The sequence below is a fragment of the Clavelina lepadiformis genome, chromosome 1 (assembly GCF_947623445.1).
Source record: "Clavelina lepadiformis chromosome 1, kaClaLepa1.1, whole genome shotgun sequence".
In the NCBI taxonomy this organism is placed as follows: domain Eukaryota; kingdom Metazoa; phylum Chordata; class Ascidiacea; order Aplousobranchia; family Clavelinidae; genus Clavelina; species Clavelina lepadiformis.
In genome coordinates this window covers 27,496,469-27,518,067 of record NC_135240.1, presented here as the reverse complement: position 1 = coordinate 27,518,067, position 21,599 = coordinate 27,496,469, and the positions used below count along the sequence as shown (strand labels likewise).

At 38.0% G+C, this 21,599-nt stretch overlaps 2 protein-coding genes across 3 annotated transcripts; both read right to left on the bottom strand.

Moving 5' to 3' along the window:
• Positions 1-5,167: 5,167 nt before the first annotated feature.
• LOC143444757 (baculoviral IAP repeat-containing protein 7-like) lies at positions 5,168-12,099 on the bottom strand. 2 transcript variants are annotated; one of them, XM_076943599.1, is made up of 8 exons: positions 10,123-12,099; positions 9,462-9,594; positions 9,228-9,340; positions 8,380-8,805; positions 8,124-8,223; positions 7,787-7,930; positions 7,472-7,654; positions 5,168-7,386 (listed from the first exon to the last, which is right to left on the bottom strand). In XM_076943599.1, exons 1-8 carry the CDS (start codon positions 10,229-10,231, stop codon positions 7,035-7,037), a joined length of 1,560 nt encoding a protein of 519 aa, XP_076799714.1. In that variant the 5' UTR covers positions 10,232-12,099; the 3' UTR covers positions 5,168-7,034. The 2 variants fall into 2 exon arrangements, with proteins under 2 accessions (XP_076799714.1, XP_076799712.1); XM_076943597.1 differs by having other exon boundaries at positions 8,380-8,838; positions 10,123-12,098.
• Positions 12,100-13,821: 1,722 nt separating this feature from the next.
• On the bottom strand, positions 13,822-19,495 carry LOC143444692 (vitamin K-dependent gamma-carboxylase-like). The gene is made up of 17 exons (XM_076943593.1): positions 19,361-19,495; positions 18,993-19,154; positions 18,535-18,700; positions 18,385-18,463; positions 18,128-18,234; positions 17,853-18,016; positions 17,436-17,607; positions 17,224-17,308; positions 17,005-17,133; positions 16,410-16,567; positions 16,048-16,220; positions 15,854-15,984; positions 15,288-15,429; positions 15,163-15,205; positions 14,733-14,843; positions 14,536-14,640; positions 13,822-14,381 (listed from the first exon to the last, which is right to left on the bottom strand). Exons 1-17 carry the CDS (start codon positions 19,482-19,484, stop codon positions 14,306-14,308), a joined length of 2,127 nt encoding a protein of 708 aa, XP_076799708.1. The 5' UTR covers positions 19,485-19,495; the 3' UTR covers positions 13,822-14,305.
• Positions 19,496-21,599: the final 2,104 nt, after the last annotated feature.

The window sequence follows — 21,599 nt, the reverse complement described above, 5'->3', positions numbered from 1 at the left end:
AGAGAACTTCGGAAGCTAACTTGGCTTGTGGTTTGTGCGAGCAACACAAGTTATATGTAATATATACACAATATATACACAAGTTATATGTAATATACACACAATATACAAGTTACATATGCTTTTCATAATATCCCTTTTTAGTTTAGGAAATTAAAATGACAAAGTTTGGCATTTTTAAACTTTGTCAAGTAAATATTTTTCTTTATCCAGTTGACGTCTACAGCTTTGGTTAAAGAGACAATGCATTTGCGTCAATCAGCCGTGTTGTGATCATTAGTCTCAACCGTATTTCTCGCAAGTCTTTGTTCGGCGAATCTTTGTTTGTTCAACAAACCTTTGTACAGTAAATATCAAATATCTCTTTCTTTTCGACGCAAACTGAGGGCGACTTAACTTAACCAAACTCATTTATTTCAAGTCAAGAAACAATTCGTATTTTTGTCTTATTTTTTCAATGAATTTATTTCTAATTATAATACATTTGTTACAGAACCGTTGTAATAAAGATTTTTTATCCTTTTCTACTTTTCCCCTTTTTGTTATTTACCGCTTACCCTTTGATGTCAGCGTTTTTTTTAGCATAGTTGGCACCATGTTTTCGCTCCCACAGTGACCAGTGTAATGTGGAATATCAAGACAGCAAACGAACCCGTTATACTTGAGTTTGCACTTTGCAATGCGGAAAGGTTCGGCGAGAAAATCAACAAACTGTTAAGTGTTTGTTCGCCACGAAATGCGTCAGCGTGGTCAATGTTTATTGGTTTCATACATGAGTAAGCTGTCTCTATGTATGAAAGAATCAAGATAATTTGCCATTATATTGAAATAATTATTATAAATGATGATTTAATGTTGCAACAAAACCCACAAATGATGGGATTGTCGTAATTTTACGTCAATTTGAGTCGAAATTATTCTCCTTTGTTATTCATTTTGTTTTGCTGTTTACGCATCGTTGATTCCCGATCAATGTTTGTCATACGTCATTTGCCTAGTTAATTCGTTAAGGAAACAGCAAGCAAGTGATTCATTCAGAAAATATGGAAACCTATTTACGGCAGGGGATTTATCGAGGGGGTTACCCTGAGAGTTCTAAAAGCAATAAGATACGAGAAACATCGTATCTTATCGCACTAAACACAATTACCTAAAGATCAGGCGTCAGTTGGGTATTTTCCTGGTCCCCGAACAATCTCCCTCCAATGACGTAGAGTTACTGGAAATACTTATGACAAATTCCCTGATTCATCTGTGACGTTGCTCGTAAAAACAGTTTCTCCGATTCATAAGTATTTCAATTTCAGAAAATACAGAAGCAAAGTCAGAAAGTTTTACTTTTATGCTATATTGCCACGTCACAATACTGGTATCTTGAATAACAATACATTTTTGCGTCGTTAAAATTTGAATGTTTAAAGCAATTCGGCAACATCATGCTTTTATTTTCGATGATTAATTGGTGAAAAATTAATGAATATATTTCTTTGGTTATCATTATCGTGCAATTCAGACAAGTGACATCTTCCATATATAGAAATCGCTTGAACTAGGGAAACACTTTGCACAGACGTGAAAATTTAAACAAACTTAAACTCGGTCGTCGCTGTATTGCAAGACTTGTGTCATAAAACAAGATATTTAAAAATAATACCAAGTTTGTAAAATAAGCAGGATGTGTTACAAGAAAATTAGCTTATACGGAGATAGGCTAAATAGCATTTTATAAAAAAAAAATGACACCATAATTCGGTTTTATTTCGTTTATTTTTTCTATTACTGCGAAGCTATGGGCGTGAACGATGATATGATTCGCTTATAATATAAAAATTGGAATAAATAAACAAATATATTTTTAAATAAATAAAACGATTTAATTCAAAGCTAAAAATATATCAGTAAAAAAACAAAGGAAAAAGCAAATAAATAAGAAACAATGAGGTAAATTTAAAAAATTTTGGAAAGTGGCAACAATTTAATCAAATTTGTATAGAAAATGATGCAAAAAATATTCGCAAATTTCAAAAGTACAAATCGACAATACACAACTTTTCTCGCATGTTTGTTATGCAATTGACGGTTACAAAATCATTAACCAAAAAATCAGGGCAATTAATAAAACATACTGGCGTGATTTAGCATTACTGATTTACGCAATGTAAGATCTGACTCTTTCCCGAACAGTTGAATGACACACCGGACAGTTCTCCAAACTTCCTCCACACGATGTACAGCATGCGAGGTGGCCGCAATGAACACCACCGCAAGTGGCATGAACACCATGTTAGCTTGGTCGTGATGACAACTCTTGCACATCCTCGCCTCCTCCAAACGACGAATCTCCCAAACTTCTTGTGTCCGAACGATGTTGCTGACCGATGGAGAAGCTTCTGTTCCGGGTTCAGGCTCGGGCTCTGTGATATCTACGTCTTCGGGAAGATTTGAACTATCGAGAGCAAGGATCGCATCAACCAAGTTTTTATCAAACGTTCACATTTTAATGCGCAGTTAGCAAGTTACCTCATTATTTTCTCATATTGGTTGTGTCTGAACTTAGCTGGCCACGATTTGGCTGCTGTGGTAAAAGGTGTAGATAGTGTTGTTTTTAACTACACGACAGGAATTTAAAAATTGCATCGATGAACTCAGACAGAAAAAAACCGAATCTATACCAAATTTATCTATCTTAATCCATTTAAAATCGAGGCACCGACAAAATTGAATTACTCTGCAGAATGGTGATTGCTCTCCAATTTACAAAGTTTTACCTAAAATTAATTTTGTGTGATCTCAATATCCACTTAAAATATTTACAAAAGTTATAAGCAACTTGATTTAAATGACGTCAAAGTTCTTGTTTTGTTAAAGCTTCCAAAAAGTAGATCGACCTTTCGCAGCAACGTTGAACGTTGTCTACAGTTTCGTTCATGAATAAAGGGATGGAAACACGTTAAAACTCATAAAGTCACCGAAATTGTAGGGAAATAAAAAATTCCCCAAAGTGGATTTGATTGGAATCCTTTGTTTCTACAACATCGCTTCACTAATCTGCAAATACTCGTGACCGATTTTTCTTTTCATCTGACCAACTTTTCATCGCATATTTCTTTAGTGCCCCAGAGCATAGGAACTAAACAAAAGGCCCCACAGTTTGAGCATATTGTTGACGAAATACAAAGTGGTACCGTTTAGTAAATATCAAAGTAACATATAATAGAAATAACTTGATCAGCGTTTTTTATTCTAAAACATTACATCACGTCCTTATTTGTAAGTGTAACTTTTTACGTTGATTATGCTCTGTTTTTCCTGTAATTTGTGTGGAGAAAATGTTCTAATAGATAATTATCCAACCGATAAAATGTTGTTACAAGAATTGATTTTACAGGAAGTGCCAGTCACAGGACGTCAATACAACTGCGTTATCATCCTTACTTGGACTATTGCCCAGTTCAGTTTGATTTGTTTACTTTGTGTTTAATTCGGCAAATATTTGCTTTCACTCTCGGGCCCAGTGTATAACAGTTTATTCGGATATGTTCAGCTCAAACGATGCTAACAGCATATTTGGAAACATATTCAACACTCGTGCTGCAATGCAATGGTTTATAAAACTGGTTTCGGTAAACGCTGCGACTAGTACACGTCATAATTTCCTTACAAGGTAATCGGCAGTTTATCAAGAATAACAAACACATTATCAAAGTCTTAAAAAGGAAACTCGCACAAACGCTTGAAGGCTGGCATCACGTTTATTAGCTTCGTTCTGGTCATAAATTGCAATACTTCACAAGGAAATGATAATGATGAACCATTTATTTGCATCGTAACAGTTTGTGTGGGCTATGTTGCGTCATTTCCCTTTTTATTGTTCGGTACGTATTTTATTTCATTATTATATTTGCTGCAAATGTTTTGTATTTAATCTCGTGAGATTATCATACGCTGTTACGAGATTGATAAATATTATCGACATTTCATTACATCATTTGTTTACTGTATTAAGCGACAGAGTCAGACCAAAAATCAAAAGCTAAAAAATATGTTGTCGTTGGCGTCCATATATCTATTTCATGGAACGAATAAGAACAACACAGATCAAAATCCATGTTATTGGGATAAAACTAATAGCAGATGTGATAAGACCAAGACCGTATTAAGAAAAGAAACGCGAACATGTTCCCCTGATGATGCTGTTTTGTTCTAATTGACATAAAAGTATAAAACCCGTCACTGAATGACACGAATTTTTTCAAGATGAAACTTCTAAATAAAACATGTTCCATGCGACTTTCCAGTGTGAACAAATTTCAGGACTAGAACGTTTTTTAGGAGAAGCATCTCAGTAATGATCGTCATCAAGACTTAGGTTCATGGGTAGAGTGCTTTGAGTCAATCAACCAATCTTCAACCGAAGCGATTTGCATCAATCTTAAAAGCATCGCCCAAAACCAGATTGAGGTTTTTAGAATCCTTGGTGACAATGTCAAGTCAAGCGTGCCAACAATATACCAATCTGCATGTTCTGGTTTGAAATGGAAGATCTCAAGTCTAGTGTACTTGCGCTACAGTTCAGAGAATGCGACCAAGAAGCAAACACGATGACGCACTGCGAGAATGGAAACAGGAAATTGTCCAGCAGTTCGTTTCCTGAGAGTTGTATTCGGGAAGTGCTAATGCCGCTTGCGACGAGATCATTGCAGAAATGGATGTTATCTTGAGTCTGAGTGGGACAAATTAAGAGTCATCTTTTAGAATTATGCATTATTCACTGACCAAGCGTTGCGAATGTTATTGTCGCATTTTCTGCCCAATTTAACTCAGTATTTAAAGTTTTAAACTTGTCTTCCATTTCACAGATACACAATTTTTAACGTTTTTGCTGCTTTTATGATCCGACGATGGCTTTGTTCAAACTGTTTTATTTGTTCAACCATTCGCCTTCCAAAACCTTTCAAACTGGGATTTTGGTGGAGAACTGCTGTCGACTTATATATTGACATTTTAAACTTGCTGTGAAATTCTATAGACCATGGAAAAATCAAGCAAAACGGTTGTTATGGTGATGTGTTTGAGAATTATTTCCCCTTTTAACCTTTTATGTTGTTCATCAACTTTGTTTTCAAATATTGTTTCTAGCAACAAAATTCACTCAATCCAGTTAATGTTAGTTTTCTATGTTAGACTTTATTACGACAAATAAAACGTATTGACATGAAGCAACGAAGTATTTGCTGTCGAGCCGATAAAGTAAAAAACCTAGGATTTAAATCCTTTTAAAAACGGTTAAATATTACAAAAAAAACAAATAAATAAAATGTAAGTCGACAAATACAAAAAATATAGCTAAATAAATATTATATGATATAAAAATAGACTTTTCGAAACGTAATAAATCAATCAACTTTGATAAAAAAACACACGGTAATGTATAACATTATTTTGCTTCGTATTTCTCATTCACACAAAAGATTGTTCAACATTATTTAAAGCGAAGCGCACGTATACAGGTAATTTAATAGCATCGTGTAACAGTTAACACTGCAAAGATATAGCACTGGGCACCACAAAAACAAGATTTCCACGATTGATTTGCGCAAAATGCACCAGGTAGTATGGATTTAACTGCATTGGAACTTGACAACAATTAAAAAATGAATGCATTGCTAAAATATCAAGATTAAGAATTCGAATTAACACTAGAAGGACGGCAATTTTCGTATACCTAGAAGGACGGAGTGCGTCAATTGACGCAAAAGGTCAAAACGGCGCAAATCTAACGTTTTTTGTTGAGAAAACTGTGCTGTTGCTTCGAAAAAACTACTTCTATCGCATGTCCGCTATGTCCATTTTAATTAACAAAAGCAATCGCATTGAAAATACAAGCCGTCGTGCCTAAACACTTCTGTTTCACGTAACTCCTTTTTCTTTTTGCACTCTTTCGGGAATTCTCTCCTGTTCTGGCGCATTGTCCCTACGAGGCTGCGCTTCTTTTCCGCAAGTCGCAACGCCAGGTCAAGTGAGGTGAAAAAATTATCGCAAGTGACGTTGTAACCTCCTTGAAAAAGCGGCGCCATGAGTTTCAGTACAACGTCGGTGGGCACACTCCCTTGGGGGCTCCTTGCGTCATCTTTTCCAACGTAAGGAAAACCGTTGAATAAACATTTGTTTTCGACGTCAACTGTCAGCCAGAACTTTAGACCAAACTTGACTGGTTTATTGGCCATATATTGGATGAGCTTGCAGCGTGCCTTACACGGCAATAGTTGCTCATCCACAGTTATCTTCCACTGTGGAATGAGTGCTTTTTGGCAGATTGATATAAAACTGTTCCAAATTTGTGAAGCGAGTGCAAATTTATCATGCAATAGATTCCTACGCCTTTCCGTCTTCAGATCGAAGCGAAGGAATCGTATGAGCTCCAGAAACCTGTCTCTTGCCATGGTTTGGGAAAACATCGGACATCCCCACGAATTCCCCCACAAACACTTCACAGGGAAATTGCGTCCTCCTGTCACGCCACGAGCAACCACCGACCCGACGAATTTATCTAATTCATCTAATTTATCTAACTAAGAAACTCTTACTACACTTACGCTTCGATAAACTTCAAAAATTCTGATATTAGGTTGCGCTTGTGACGAAACTACTCTGTTTTGCGCAAAAGTCGACTTGCATAGTTTGTCAACACGTTTGTTACACTTCTGTGCTGGCAGCTGTGACCTAATTCGATAAACCTGTAATTATCAGCAGAAAAAAACAATGCTCTCTATCGCGAGAACTGGTTTTTGTAGTGTGAAGTAACAAAGCGTCAATTGACGCGCCCCGTCCTTCTAGGTAGTGACCACGTTAATTATCTCTACCGGTAAAATAAAAACTTCATATTCATGGGTTAGTTACCTAACACTAATGTAGGAAAAGTCAGGAAATATCACGGTTGTGCGATGCACCACTTAAAAGTTATAGATGCACTTAGGTTGAAAATGCGTCAATTGACGCGTCCCGTCCTTCTAGTGTTAAGAACTCTTGACCCATTATACGATGTAAGATCTCACTCTTTCCCGAACAGTTGAATGGCACACCGGACAGTTCTCCAAACTTCCTCCACACGATGTACAGCATGCGAGGTGGCCGCAAGGCATGAAGACCATGTTAGCTTGGTCGTGGTGACAACTCTTGCACATCCTCGCCTCCTCCAAACGACGAATCTCCCGAACTCCTTGTGTCCGGGTGATGTTGCTGACCGATGGAGAAGCTTCTATTCCGGGTTCAGGCTCGGGTTCTGTGGAATCTACATCTTCAGGAAGATTTGAACTATCGAGAGCAAGGATCGCATCAACCAAGTTTTCCAAAGTTGAAAACGGCAAGTTGCAACTTTCCAGTCGTCTGAATTATAATATCATTATTAGATCACAATGGAATATTGATTGCGTCAGTAAACTTTTACCAAGTAATTTTCCTTAAAACTCACTTCCTCAACGCAGCTCTGATGGTTTTCTCTTCAAATCCCATTTGCTTTGCGTTGGACACAACTTCGGATGTTGTCATCATCTCATCAATTTTTCTGTTCCGCTCTCTTTGTTCCTCGCGAGGATCAATGATCACAGGACCACTCGTTTGCAGCCTTTGACAGTGGAATGGAGATTGCTGGACACTGCAAGATATTTGTTGTATTAGTTCATGAAATATATTTGGTAAAGATATATGATGACTACAATAAACTGTTACAGTCAAACAAGCAAAATATCGTTAATTGAAGACCACATAAGTCATAAATTCTACTTACTTAGGTATATCCAGCGCTCTTCTTATCCTGTTTATTTGAGCGATGTTGGATGGATTTCGTATCATCGGTCTCCTTAGATTAGGAAACCTGGACACGATGTTGTGAACAAAATCAACTCCTTTCCTTTGAAGAACAAACTCGCACCTGAGATGAAAACAACTTGAGGTTAAATTTATTGCGAAGAAAAAGTCGGTTTATATCAACATTTTTTTATATCAACATTATAATAATCATTTTTTATATCAACAACGTCGGTTTATATCAACATTATATCAACATCAACATATCAACAGTTTTAAACGAAATTTTTGTATTTCGAACTTAGCGTTCAACTTACATTGGAAACCATTTGGCGTGCTCTTCCCATGGATCGTCATCTCTCTCCCAATTTTGTAATCCTCCGTTGCAATACCAACATTTTACTCGATCTCTTACACCTGGAGAAGTACACAGAGAACTTTATACAAAAAGTAAGTAAATGTAGCATTAACAAACAAATTCTACTTTATCTGTTAAGTCTTGTTTAAAATATCATAACCCATACATTACACTACATTATATTATCGAGCCAGTACATCATCAGATCCACTCACCCAAGTAATACATTCCTGCCTTTGCAATTTGTCTGGGAGTTGCCCGAATCCTATGAGCAGGCCACGATGATGAGTGATCCAGGAAAGTTTGAAGACGAGATTCCTCGCTCCTCATGTGGGGATTCACAGAATTCGAACACGGAAACAAAGAATTCGTCGTCGGTCGCGATCTTTCGATTTCTCCCAACGTAGAGTTTATCACGTGATCAGGTGGATTTCTCTCAGCTGCCCTGGTTGCAACAACCACACTAGGTGGCGGTACCCTGGTTGCCTGGGCAACCGTTGCGGTCTGGTAAGCGCTAGTTGTGTTCACTTCTACAGGTTCATCGGTAAAATCCAACCCATGGGTTAGAATCTCCCCGGCGCTGGGATGGCTGGGACGTGTGGGTGGTCTGTTATGAAGTGACTGGGGTTGGGGCTTGGCACCTTCCGTTTGACCAAACCGTTGAATGATTGAAACTGTGAAATAAAAATAAATAAGTTTATCGAGTTTATGAAAAACGAGAAAAATATCCAGAGACGTGGAAATTTTTCGTTTAAGAAAGTTTCGTACGTCATAGTAACCATGCTAATCCGTATGCTTGTCGTATGTTTCTTCGTACTATAATAGTTTGTACTTGAGGTCAAAAACCTCCTTCATACTTAATAGGAGGAAGCAATCTGGCTACGAGATACAGAGTAAGAAATACACTCTCGTTTGTTCAGCACAATACAGGGAAGTAATTCGGTACAGACGAATTCCTTACATAGACGTCGCCAAACTGTCGCTCTCATGACTTATTCATTGAAACTACAACCCTGATACATTTATATTTACCACACAAGGAATTGAAGGAAATATCACTTACGTATTGGAACGTTTGACGTATCTTGACCTCGTGCATGTTGGCAATCGTGTCTGTGCCAACCGGGGTCGTCAGGATTGTCACTGATTGTCCAGTCTTGGACGCACTGACCGCAACTGTAATATTATTACATAATAAGAGGAGGTTATGAAGTGACTTTGATACTTAATTGTTCTGAGTTTTCCATATTTGTAAAAGATTCGTGATGAAGAAATGTTGTCTATGAACTTTACTCGCCTGAAGCATTTGACGCGGTCCTTGAACCCAGTGAAGTAAAATCCATTCCTGGCCAATCTCCTGACGTCAACCTGACAATCTGTCGGAAAGTCTTTGTAGGTGGAGAGTCGATAAGTTTCTCGATGAGGATCCCCTGGAAAGAAAAAAAAATTGATAAAACTAAAAATCGACTTAAGCATAGAAATTAGGTGATGGGGAACCCTTTGGTTCCGATTGATCGACTCCTTTCATTCAATCTCGTTAAAAAAGCAATTGACAATGGGGACGACACAAAGCGCAAAGGAAACCTATCCCTACAAAATAAGCTTTCCGCACAAAAAAACCGGTAGTTTACAACAAAAGCTAACTTTGTTGTATTCACATTATTACGACACTCAATTTTATTTGTGACGAAAGCTGAATAAAGTTTCATAGACATATCTCGTGATATCTTTAACGATTTAACAAAATTAAGTCTGATTCGAAAGCACTGACTACAACATGGCGAGCATTGCGCAGCGGTTTTAAACAATTAAACGAAGAAACAAAAGTTATTTTAACAAATTTTTGGTGATTGTCTGCTTCGCTGCCAAATAATTTATTTTCCACCTTTGAATACCTTCTACTGTCCATTACTACTACCAAACGATATATGTAATGTAACATTCACAATCAAACTTACCTGGTGGAATGTAAACGCTTCTTTGACCTGGTGGGTCTCTTGCCATACTTATCATTCTTCCATCGCATTCTATCCCTGCAAGCTGAGTTTGACATCCGCTATCTGACATTTTCTAATCTTCGAATAAAACTTCACTTGATTAACTTTCACTGATGCGGGCTGCAGATTTGAGGCAGATACTTTTGAATGGAATGTTGTTTCAGTTCGTCTTTGGCTTATATAAGCCCCTGTTAACTTTACAAAGAAGGTCATTGAATAAAACGAGAGAACTCGCGAGAAATTGTGGAAAGAAAGAAGGTTCTCGCCTTCGGCGTGTTTCACTGAACTCTTTCATTCACGACCGCTTCGAGTATTGAGTGGTTATTTATAGCGAGCAAGTAAGTCCAAGTAAACTGCTGTAATAATTAGTTGAACTTAACATTACATTAACTCGAAGCTAACTTTTTTAATTCAATTACTGCATCATGCATGAAACAGCTTAATAATCCTCGGTAGGCTACATCAGCACCCACTCTTAAGCTCTATAAAAACGGGTTAATGATGCCGGGCCAAGATACCGTGTAGTAAGAAAGTAGGTTCTTATCAAGACTAACCACTAGTTGACGAGAGAAGTTTACTTTAAGGTAGTTTTTAAAATTACCTCACACTGTATATTTCTCTCTTTGCGGCAGAATAGCATAATTAGGCAAATATGAGTCGCTATCAAGAAAGTGCAATGGGTGCTGAAAGGGAAAACATGATTACAAGTGTGTTATTAAGTACCTAAGTGAATCAGGTTATGTTACGAAGAATTTGTAATGCGTCATCGGTAATTCGATAGGTACTGCGCAGAGTGGATTTTGTGCGCTGTGCGATAAAATGAGTTTATACAGTATTTATTCAACGGCAGTCTTGTTGAAAACAATTTCCCTTATACGTCACAACGGTAGCGGGGCATTTACAAAAGCTTTAGGACGTGTGCGAAGAATTTTATCTTCCCTCTTGGTGACAGATACTGTTAAACTTCCTCCTGGCCTAATGCTTTTAAAACGAGTCTAAATTAACTTCTCGAGATGGAAGCTTGAGCAGTTGCTAGTCGCTTTACGTTTGATGACGTAACCTGCAAACTGTTTACAAGTTGAACAAAGTCATAAACAAACAAGGTGCACAGTTTATAAAAGGTTGGAATAGACACCTACGTCATTATATAACTAATGTATAATAGAAATACGCAGTGGGCACACAACGATTACATAGCAGTATGAAATATCTACAGTTTGTAGAAATTAGTTGTAGATTGTAGTAAAAATAACCCGTGAAAAAGTGACTCGTAGTCGCGGTGCATCAGCATGTTAAATAAAATAAACTTAACACACACGAACTGGCTTAACATTTTCGTTAAACATGATGTTGACGAATAACGCAAACCAAACAAGATTGTCTTGGACTGGGAGTAGCTTTTTACCGAAACACGTCGTTATCCGACCTTGTTTGGGTCTGAACTTAGCAAGTTGCACTTTCTCTCACATGATGTAGCCTAAATCGTATGCGTAGGTTATATTGTACGATGTAAGATGGTGTTCCTATAGTCTTCCAAACTTGGTAAAATTCCCTTGTTAGCTGATGACTAGACGTAAGAGTTGTACAAACTTTACAGGACGTATATACAGCAATGCACATGTATGAAGTCATAAGTTCTTTTTATACATTTCACAAAATATCTATCACATATTTTTAATTGAAAGCGTTAACAATCGACCGAGTTGTCCCTCACATCTGACCACAATTCCTGTACTGTAGGCTCATATACTGTATAGCCTAGACATGCAGCGGTACAATATACATCCCACTCATATAGCATCGGTTTGCCTGCTTCGGTAGTGACATCCGCTACCAGCTGTGCAGTTGATAATGTCTGAGTCTGTCATCGTAGTTTGATTCAAATTTTTATCACGAATGTGTTTAGTAAAGAAGCACATCCTACATTTTCTTCACAATCGAAGGCAAATTGTTTCAAACTATTGAAGTGAGGATCAAACAACATTGTCTCATAATTTGCGTCTCGTGGTTCGGCCTCAGGTGGTAAGATCGGTTTATGCTGATGGCGTCAACAAATTTGCACTATGATGGCGTTTTTATTTTTGTCCTTTAATTAGCAAAGTCGAGGAAATACTTTCAATCAATTAACAAATAAGAATCTGTATGATCCAGACGGAACGTGACCATCCACGGCCACTAACATTTTATAAGCCGGATTATGACATTCCTAGTTTAAGAAGGTGAAAGTTCAGGGCCTTGGTTTCGCAACATAGGAAGGTTCCTGGGCTTGGGAGAAAGTCTTCTGTGTTTGTTTATTATATATCTGCTGACGAAAGCAGTTTGTTCCCAGAAAAGTTTTGACGTAAATAGTCTATATGTGTAACTAGACTAAATTCTAGTAAATTGATCATTCCGTCACTAGATGTCAACAATCAAGCGCGTCAATCGATTCGAGAAGTAAAAAGTCGAGCTTTGTTTGTCTTAACACTTAACTTGCTGTATGTTTGTTCTGCAAATATTTCCAGCCCTGTGTAGGTTATGGAAGTCGTAAACGTTGCTTTTATTGATTTGTTTCGAACGCAAAACATGGTCAAAAAAAACAAAAGTCATACAATTTGTTTTGAGATTTTCAAAGTGTAAAAGAAATGCGCACTCATGCCGTGACACCAATAAACCCATTTTGCTAGATCATGCGTAACAACTGCACAGGAATGCTTCGGGAGCTATTTACCGTTAGCAAAGTTATAGTAACAAGAAATAGTTCCTGAGAAATAAGTTTTTATTAAAACAACTATTAAAAGTTGGTGCAATATTGGCACCAGTTGCGTTATCAGCAATGTTCCCTCTAATTTTTCACGAGTCTGAGCAAACACACTAACTCCCTGAGCGGTCCGTTGGACCACTGTGAGCAACATCAAACGTTCCACGTGCGCACTGTGGCCATTATTATGCGTTTATTTTATTTTCAATTCAGGTTGGATTTTTTTCTTGTGCGCAGCACAGATTTTCTGTGCGCGGAGACCGTGTCAGCAGTGCGCATTTGCGCACGCGCGCAGCTTAGAGGGAACATTGGTTATCAGCAATAGTTGTTTTATATTTCTTCACCTATGACGTGCATGATTGTGACAACAGTTCATTGCGCGATTTTCCACCAGAAAATCAATAGCAGTATACGAGATGACGCTGCACCATAGTCCAGTATACTTTGGGATCTAAACCGAAAATATTGTCTTTTGTTTCACCATGTTTTTCGTTTTTATGTTGCTGTTTGTGGCGTTTTTGGAACCCAAATCAATATTTTCCACTTCCACGTATTCCTTCGCTATCACTTTCACGACAACAGCTGAGAAGGCTCACCTGGTTCATTGTATGCTGGGAAATCCCCTTAAAGCTTACCTCTAATAACTGAGAAGAGAAACAACGTGATATTGTTCTCATGTTGAGTTTTGTGACGCATGCTCATATAACAGAAACTGGGGCCAAAGTTTTTTTAAATTCCCTCTAAAAAATAACCGGAAAGGCAGAACAAAGTGAAATATTACGTAACAACGTCTGGTATTTGAACTTCACCGACCATTTCTCCCATTTGATTATTTCGTCACATGCTATTACTATGAGGCATCGCTGTAAAATTCTTAACTAGTGAAACAAAGCAGTTCAAATTTTTTACGACAGCAAATATTCTTTTGGGAACCGAAACGGTCTCTTAGGTTTATTCAACGAACTGTTAAAATTCATACTTATGCGACAGCAGAAAATCGGCAGATAAAAGAAAACGAAACATTCAAAACTGAAAAGTTTTCAAGTGATTTGTGAAATTCCAAAATCGCAACAACCGTAGCACATATTCTAAAAACACTATAAACCAAAAACAATGAAAACGACATGTGTTGATTTGGCAAAAAAAAACGAAAATAAAAGAACTGTAAAACGAGGCAGAATCTTGGCAAAGCTACAAAACTTAGTTTCTGCGACGCACTTACACAGAGACACTAAGTATGGCCAAGGTAAGAAAGTGAGAAGTTTGTTGCTTGAGGAAAATATTCCGAACCAACCAAACATCAATTTCTCGGCAAAATAACCTGAGATAGTTGATCGATTCTATGCAAAGTATCTTGAAATCTTTTCAGGCAATCAGGATAATTTCAACATTTTGCAAAAAAATTCACAGCTCGGTTTTCAAATTTTCTCGGTCACTCGGTTTCGCCGATTCTTCTTTCGCGGGCTTGAAACGAGCATACCTGGAAAGATTTCAGGTTGTGACACAATGTACATAAACGATTCGTATATCTCTATTTCGCCATTGTTTTGAACAACAAGCACAAAGATAGTGTGTGAAATGACGTCATCACCGACACGACGACGATTAAACAATTATAAAAAGTAGAAACTTGCGTTTGTGAAAACCAGCGATCGAGGTGTTCGACTTCCAAACTTAATTGCTGTTGATTTGGTCTTCCAAACAAGATATTCCTGACGCTGTAAATTGACAGAAGGAAACTGAAAATAGAAAACAATAAAAAAACGTCATTTAATGCCCGAAATAGATAACACACGCGTTAACCTGATGATACATCTCAGTAGACTTTCACCTTCGTCTGAAAATGGCGCATTTCTTAAGGACAAACCGAACACTTCGGTTGTAGAAACTAATTTTTCGGGAATTTTTCTTCGCTTCTTCCCGCAAATACAATTCAACTATCCTGGGGAAAAATTGAGAAAATTTCAGCTCGGGTAGGCCGCCACATAACGCAACCGAAACAGATTGTTTTACAACGTTAGTTTCGGTCAATGAAGAAGTCTGTCTACGGTCTAGTTCCTCCATAGTGCTAGTGATTACATAATTGTGAACACCATCGCCTATTAGCGGAAGAATTGGCAACAAGTCGTATAGTGGCGTTTACAGAAAATTCTGTTACTATAAGTAGCTCTCTTGCGACACCCTGCGGCAGTGTTTTAAACGAAGATATTGAACAGGACCAAGCTGCAAGCGCATGAGACCATAAGCAAAAGTTTACTTACATTTGGTCTTCGTCGTCTGCCATTGACTGAGTTAACCAGAAATCTAATTACGTCAAAAACAGTCAGTTAAAGAATTGTGACATCATTAAAATGAAGTTCTGACTGTGATGACGAAACCTTCTCACCGTTCTCTGATTGGCTGATCCTTTTCCTATATTCTTCCACCTTTCCATGTATCTCAACGTCGGTCGAGTTGTGGTACACGTACACGTAGCATGACGTAGATGATGACGTTGTTCTAATGACGTGATAATCACCACCGGGAACCTGCAACAATCACGATGATGTTATACGACATACGTCATAAGTCGGCTGTTGCGATTGTTTCAATCTATAAACATCAATCACAAGTAGAATGAGGTAGCTCGTTAATTTGAATGAGATTTTATCATCGTCATTCTTTATTTTTGGCCATCGGCGCGCTGGACAAAAATCAAAGCCTGTTGCTATCAGCATGCATCAACGCACGGGAAAAATGGTCACAGCCAGAAAAGCTTAAAACGTGCAGGAAAATATTAATGACAATGACTTGGAGGTCTTCCTATTGTTAAACTTTAACAAGTTCAAGCTCGCAAATGGTTGAACAAACCAAAGCTTTGAAGTGCTACGGCATGCTGCTACTGCATGTACTATACCAGTAAAGTGAACACGGATACATCAACTTGTCATAAAATAAAGGTATCTGCTTAACCTTAAACCTCTTGCCCTCTGACAGTGTCAAGTTCGATTTGTCCGAATCAAGATGAACCGAGATTCTTCCCTTCAATACTTCCACAGTGGTGTTCTTGAAATCCTCGTGGACAAAATTCTCCAATTCCATGCCTTGGAATAAGAACAACAACTACCACGTTTGAAGAGAAATGTTTGACTTATAAGCAGACGTACCTGGAAAGTCTGCTACAAACACCACACTCAGTGTCTGGTTTTTGTGTTCGCTTCGAATCGACTTCAGTTTCTCTCTCCAGTTTGATAGTTCCGTGAGAACCGGAAGCACGAAAGTCGCCGTCTTGAACGGGGACCAATCATAACTCGCCACGTCTACACGCGGATCGACAACCCTAACAAAACAGAAAATAGAAATTTATAAAATCAAGAGGTATATTGTGGTAAATTCAACAAACATTGACAACATTTGTAACAAGATATCAAGATCGAAGCCTCAGACTTGGTGTTCATCCTAAACGAGTCAACCGATATCGAAAGTATTTCAATTGCACTTATTTGAACTTTTTGGTTTTGAACTTGACCTCTGTTGGAACCTTCCATTCATCGACTTCCAGATGTCGAAGTAAATCGAAGCGTTCTCGATCCCAATCCCAGCCAGTCTATCTTTGAGACATCTCGCGTACTGCACTGTCATATCAGGGTGGGCGGACCACCTCCTGCGACCCGCGTTAAGAAAGGCCTGAAAAAGACGACGATTTCGTCACAAGTTAATTGAATTTGGCTTGTTTGTGACCAAATAAACCCAAAAAAAATCGCGAAAAATTGAGCAATGTCTGGTCATCACAAGCATGTGCAGGTAATTATTTGAGTTTGTCAAAAGTATGAAGGAAGTTTGAGCTGACGATGAACGTTTTAAAAAATAAATTATGGAATCATTTTATTTTTGTGAAATATCATTCATTAGCATGGCAAAGCCCAGCTACGTTATATCAGCACCAAAATGCTGCGTTCATGTCAGCAGATGGCTCGTTGAAAGGCTTCCTCTAGAGCTTTCATGAAATCCAACCTTCTGATGATATCTTTTGAGTTTTCAAATACCTCCAGGAAGTTCAACGCAAAAGAATAGACAACTAACAACAGCTCTAACAAATCACGGATGCGACTAAATAAACTCACCCCGGGCTTCAAGTAGCCCTCTTCACCAAACCCATCGACGTATCTTATCTTGGTGTGTTGGTTTTGAAATGAATGTATCATCATGTCCCAGCTATAACCATATGGACCTTCCGTCCAACCATTGTACCCCTGGAAGGAAAAACCAGCTGAATAGCTGCCATTGTACGTTAACCTGACTAAGTGTTAAGCTGAGCTCATCCACAGAAGGTTTCGGCTCACCTTGGTGACAAAATGTGAGTATGGCAAGAAAAGTTGCTCAATGATGTACAGTGAAGTGAAAATTGCTGCAAAACTTTGCTTCCAGCTTAAAGAAAATAAATAGCACCTTAAAAGCATCTTCTACCAAACACCAATGCCTTTTCTGACGATTAATACAACACTGTTAACTAAGAAATGAAATTTTAGATCAAAGGTCACAAACCATTTTGCACCTTATGTTGATAATCTTCGTTTTCTTTTTCGTTGAGTCTTCATAGATACAGTTTTCATTCTTTTGGGCAGGGGAGGTGTGATGGTTGCCAGGCAACCGTGACATCATCACCTTGAATGAGTTGTGAGGACAGAACGAGAACATGGTCGCTATCATCGCGTAAGGGAACATACCTAGGAGAAAATAGCACAGAAAATAACACGACGCCTCGTTGACAAAGTTGCAAATGCCAAGAAACTGGTTAATGTACTTCGCGCAAAGGAACCAGATTCCATATTTCAATATATTCCATAATTCGTGACGTATTTTACAGACAAGAGGTCACATGACTCTAATAGCAATAACAACATGAACAAGAATAAATAATAATCCGTCCCGTTGTTGTAATAAGATGACGTTACAACCGGCACAAGCGTACCAATGTTGAACAATTGTGAGTTCATGGCATGAAACATCCCACAGAGCAGAAAACCAATGTATCTTGTCCGATCAAAGAAGAGTAAGAAACCGGCCGATATGTCAAGGGTGAATCCCCCGAGATGAACAATGATGAAGTCCATGTTGGCATCATCTAAGAAGATTCTGTATCGACAAAGGTTTATTACTTGACACAATTACATCAACAAACTAAATTAATAAGCAGGCAATGGAACAGCTGTCAAAGGTTTGGGCGTTCTAGTCACAGAATGTTACCTCATTGGGTCGAAGACCCAGTGACGGGAAAGGCGGTGCATTGAATAACCACTCAACCAATCAAAGTTAGTCTTTTTCAAGCCGGCATAAAAATAAACCAGAAATATCTGAAAGAGAAAAGAGATTAAAATGTAAGTGATCGATCACGTGATACTTGTGACAACTCAACTGCTGTTTACAATAATTGACTGTAATTGACTGATTCAAAGATACAATTATCCTTTGTGTAGAGTGTAAGCAAGCCAATCTTAGAATACCTGAAAGCGGAATAATGCATAATTCCACAGTGGCACATGGCTATCTCTCAGTTCTTTCCTGAGCAAGCCATCCACGGATCTGAAACATTTTTTCATGTCGATAAAATCATGACAAACCTGAGTAAACAACAACTAGGCCCAAACACTTACGCATATCTGTGGCAATCAGTAACGAGAAATAGAAATCCGAGAAGCCCGTATAGATAAGAATGGTTGTTCCAAGTTGATTTGTCAAGCAGGAAGAAATACCAGTAAACGAGAGTAAACACGAGACAACTAAGCCTGTAACAGCAACCCAACATAATCCCAAGCGCTCCTAAAAACACCTATTGTTAAACAAAGAACAAATAGGATGTGGACAACCAGCTCGGGCGATTTTTACTGATATGTCAACTTTCATAAACTCTGAATCGCTTCGTCAATTGTAAGTGAGCTGGTTGACTAATTCATATTCATGTGACAATGCAAGAGGTTATCTGCTCATTGCTTTTGAATCGTGATGTTGACATTCATAGAAAAATATCCATTTAGTTCATATGTTCATAAGAACAATGTTTGATCATCATAATATCTACCAGGCTTTGGAACAGATGAGGATGATGTCTTACCAAGAAACATAAAGAAATACAACAAAATCATGAAGTCGGCAGGGAGTGGTTTTAGGAAGGAGAAAAAAGGAAATCGACAAAATTCTTCTCCATCCTCTCCATAATTGATGTCGGCTGAAGTCATTCCTCTTTCTTGTGGGATGTCAATGATCATTAAAAGTCCTAAAAAGTCTCATCCAATTAATTTGAACACAAAATATATGTTTAATTATTATCATAAGTTTCAGTGAAAATTGTGCAATATTATTACAAACTATTGTGCTTAATCACTGCAACTACGATAAAGATGAAAGTTTAATATGTTTCATTTTTGAGCTGGTTCACGCAGTTATTATTTAGATAAAACTTCGTTGCAAAATCAGCCTTACCAAATGCAATTCGAGTATAAGCAAGAATAGATGGATCTCTTGCTTGGTGAAGAAGGGTGGCAAAAGTTTTCCATGATTTAAAATCGTTTAAAGTGAAGCCAAACAGGTCTTTTGCCATAACCATTATTACATCACAATTCTGTAGATGAATTATAATTTAAGCCAATGTTTTTTTTAAAAAAAACTCAAACTCAGTCTGTAGACATCAAGCGAATAGTATCCAGAGACATCAATAATTTAGAAAAATCGAGAGTCGCTTCCACTCACGTTCTTGAATGAAAAATTAAGCACCCACAAAAAAGACACAAACGAGCTCCTATTCTTTATGGTAAAAGCTATGTAGTCTCTTCTGGATATTTTCGCTAAACAATTCCATTGCATTTTCTAATGCAGGACTTGTTTCATTTGTAAGTTGTCATCATAACATTAAAACAAATTTGATATTTCCAGGGGCAGCATGAGCAAGTTATTGACGCGGTAGTGAATCGTCCTACATCCAGGAAATCTTATTGGAATTATAGTATTTTTATTGGAATTAATTTTCATTTTATTTACAATACTGGATTATAGACATCATATATACAAACAAGTTTTTTACATACATCAGTGTCGTTCATATCTAGATCATGTTTGAAAAAGTCAACTTAAATAGACTAATTCCGTGTCATACGTCACTGTCTCAGTTTTTACACCACCATCACCCGAAAATTACAACTACTGTCAGATCAATAAATAGAAATCGATAATTTGTAAGCTGCAAATGGTGCTCACAGCGCATTTTGTGACGAGTAACCGAGTGCGAGCGTAAAAAAAATAAATTTGGGTGCATTCGCAAACGTGATTTCAGTGTTGTCCATGCGACCGCTCACAAAAAACGAGCGTGCACTCAATCGAGTTCGCTTGTGTCCAGCTCTGAACAATGGTATGTCCATCCTGAAAAAAATCGTAGCATGCAACTTTCCTCAACATTCAGCAACGGCTCCTCGCCATTTCAGGAAAAAGATTTGCTCCTTGCTCTGGATAATCGTAATGTTTCAGCTTTTCACACAGTCATAGGCAAAAGCTTTTACAAGTCTTGTTAAGTTGTCTAAATCTATCGAGGTTGGTGAAATGTGTTTCATTTATAAGACAAAAACTCAACTGGATAGTTTGCATGGTATAAGCCGAAGTTGGCTTATGAGCCAATTTTCTGACAGAGAGTTGCCGTTTTACCTTATGTTCTATAGTAATTGTAAATATTACGTTAGCGGTCGCGAACTTTGGCATTACAATCATTAGCATACTTAGCCTGTCAGGTGCACCATAAGCAAAATTTCTAATGGGGATATAAACATAACGTGAGCTTAACACTAGAAGGACGGCAAATTTCGTATACTGAAGGACGGAGTGCATCAATTGACGCAAAAGGTCGAAACGGCCCAAATCTAACGTTTTTTGTTGAGAAAACTGTGCTGTTGCTCCGAAAAAACTACTTCTATCGCATGTCCGCTTTGTGCATTTTAATTAACAAAAGCAATCGCATTGAAAATACAAGTCGTCATGCCTAAACACTTCCGTTTCACGTAACTCCTTTTTCTTTTTGCACTCTTCCGGGACTTCTCTCCTGTTCTGGCGCATTGTCCCTACGAGGTTGCACTTCTTTTCCGCAAGTCGCAACGCCAAGTCAAGTGAGGTGAAAAAATTATCGCAAGTGACGTTGTAACCTCCTTGAAAAAGCGGAGCCATGAGTTTCAATACAACGTCGGTGGGCACACTCACGTGGGGGCTCATTGCGTCATTTTTTCCAACGTAAGCAAAACCGTTGAATAAATATTTGTTTTCAACGTCAACTGCCAGCCAGAACTTTAGACCAAACTTGTCTGGTTTATTGGCCATATATTGGATGAACTTGCAGCGTGCCTTACACGGCAATAGTTGCTCATCCACAGTTATCTTCCACTGTGGAATGAATGCTTTTTGGCAGTTTGATATAAAACTGTTCCAAAGTTTTGAAGCGAGTGCAAATTTATCATGCAATAGATTCCTACGCCTTTCCGTCTTCAGATCGAAGCGAAGGAATTGTATGAACTCCAGAAACCTGTCTCTTGCCATGGTTTGGGAAAACATCGAACATCCCCACAAACTCTTCACAGGAAAGTTGCGCCCTCCTATCACGCCACGAGCAACCACCAAGCCGACAAATTTATCTAACTAAGAAACTCTTACTACATTTACGCTTCGATAAACTTCAAAAATTCCG

Bases quoted from the DNA above. Each gene is read 5' to 3' on its own strand.
- LOC143444757 (XM_076943597.1), bottom strand. From the start codon at position 10,231: ATGTCAGATAGCGGATGTCAAACTCAGCTTGCAGGGATAGAATGCGAT. The intron at 7,655-7,786 runs GTAAGTAGAATT...AATATCTTGCAG, and splicing joins AGAGCGCTGGATATACCTAA to TGTCCAGCAATCTCCATTCC. The intron at 7,387-7,471 runs GTGAGTTTTAAG...ATTATAATTCAG, and splicing joins ATCAGAGCTGCGTTGAGGAA to ACGACTGGAAAGTTGCAACT.
- LOC143444692 (XM_076943593.1), bottom strand. From the start codon at position 19,484: ATGGTTATGGCAAAAGACCTGTTTGGCTTCACTTTAAACGATTTTAAA. The intron at 18,017-18,127 runs GTAACATTCTGT...TTGTCGATACAG, and splicing joins TGGGTCTTCGACCCAATGAG to AATCTTCTTAGATGATGCCA. The intron at 16,568-17,004 runs GTGAGTTTATTT...CGTCTTTTTCAG, and splicing joins AGGGCTACTTGAAGCCCGGG to GCCTTTCTTAACGCGGGTCG.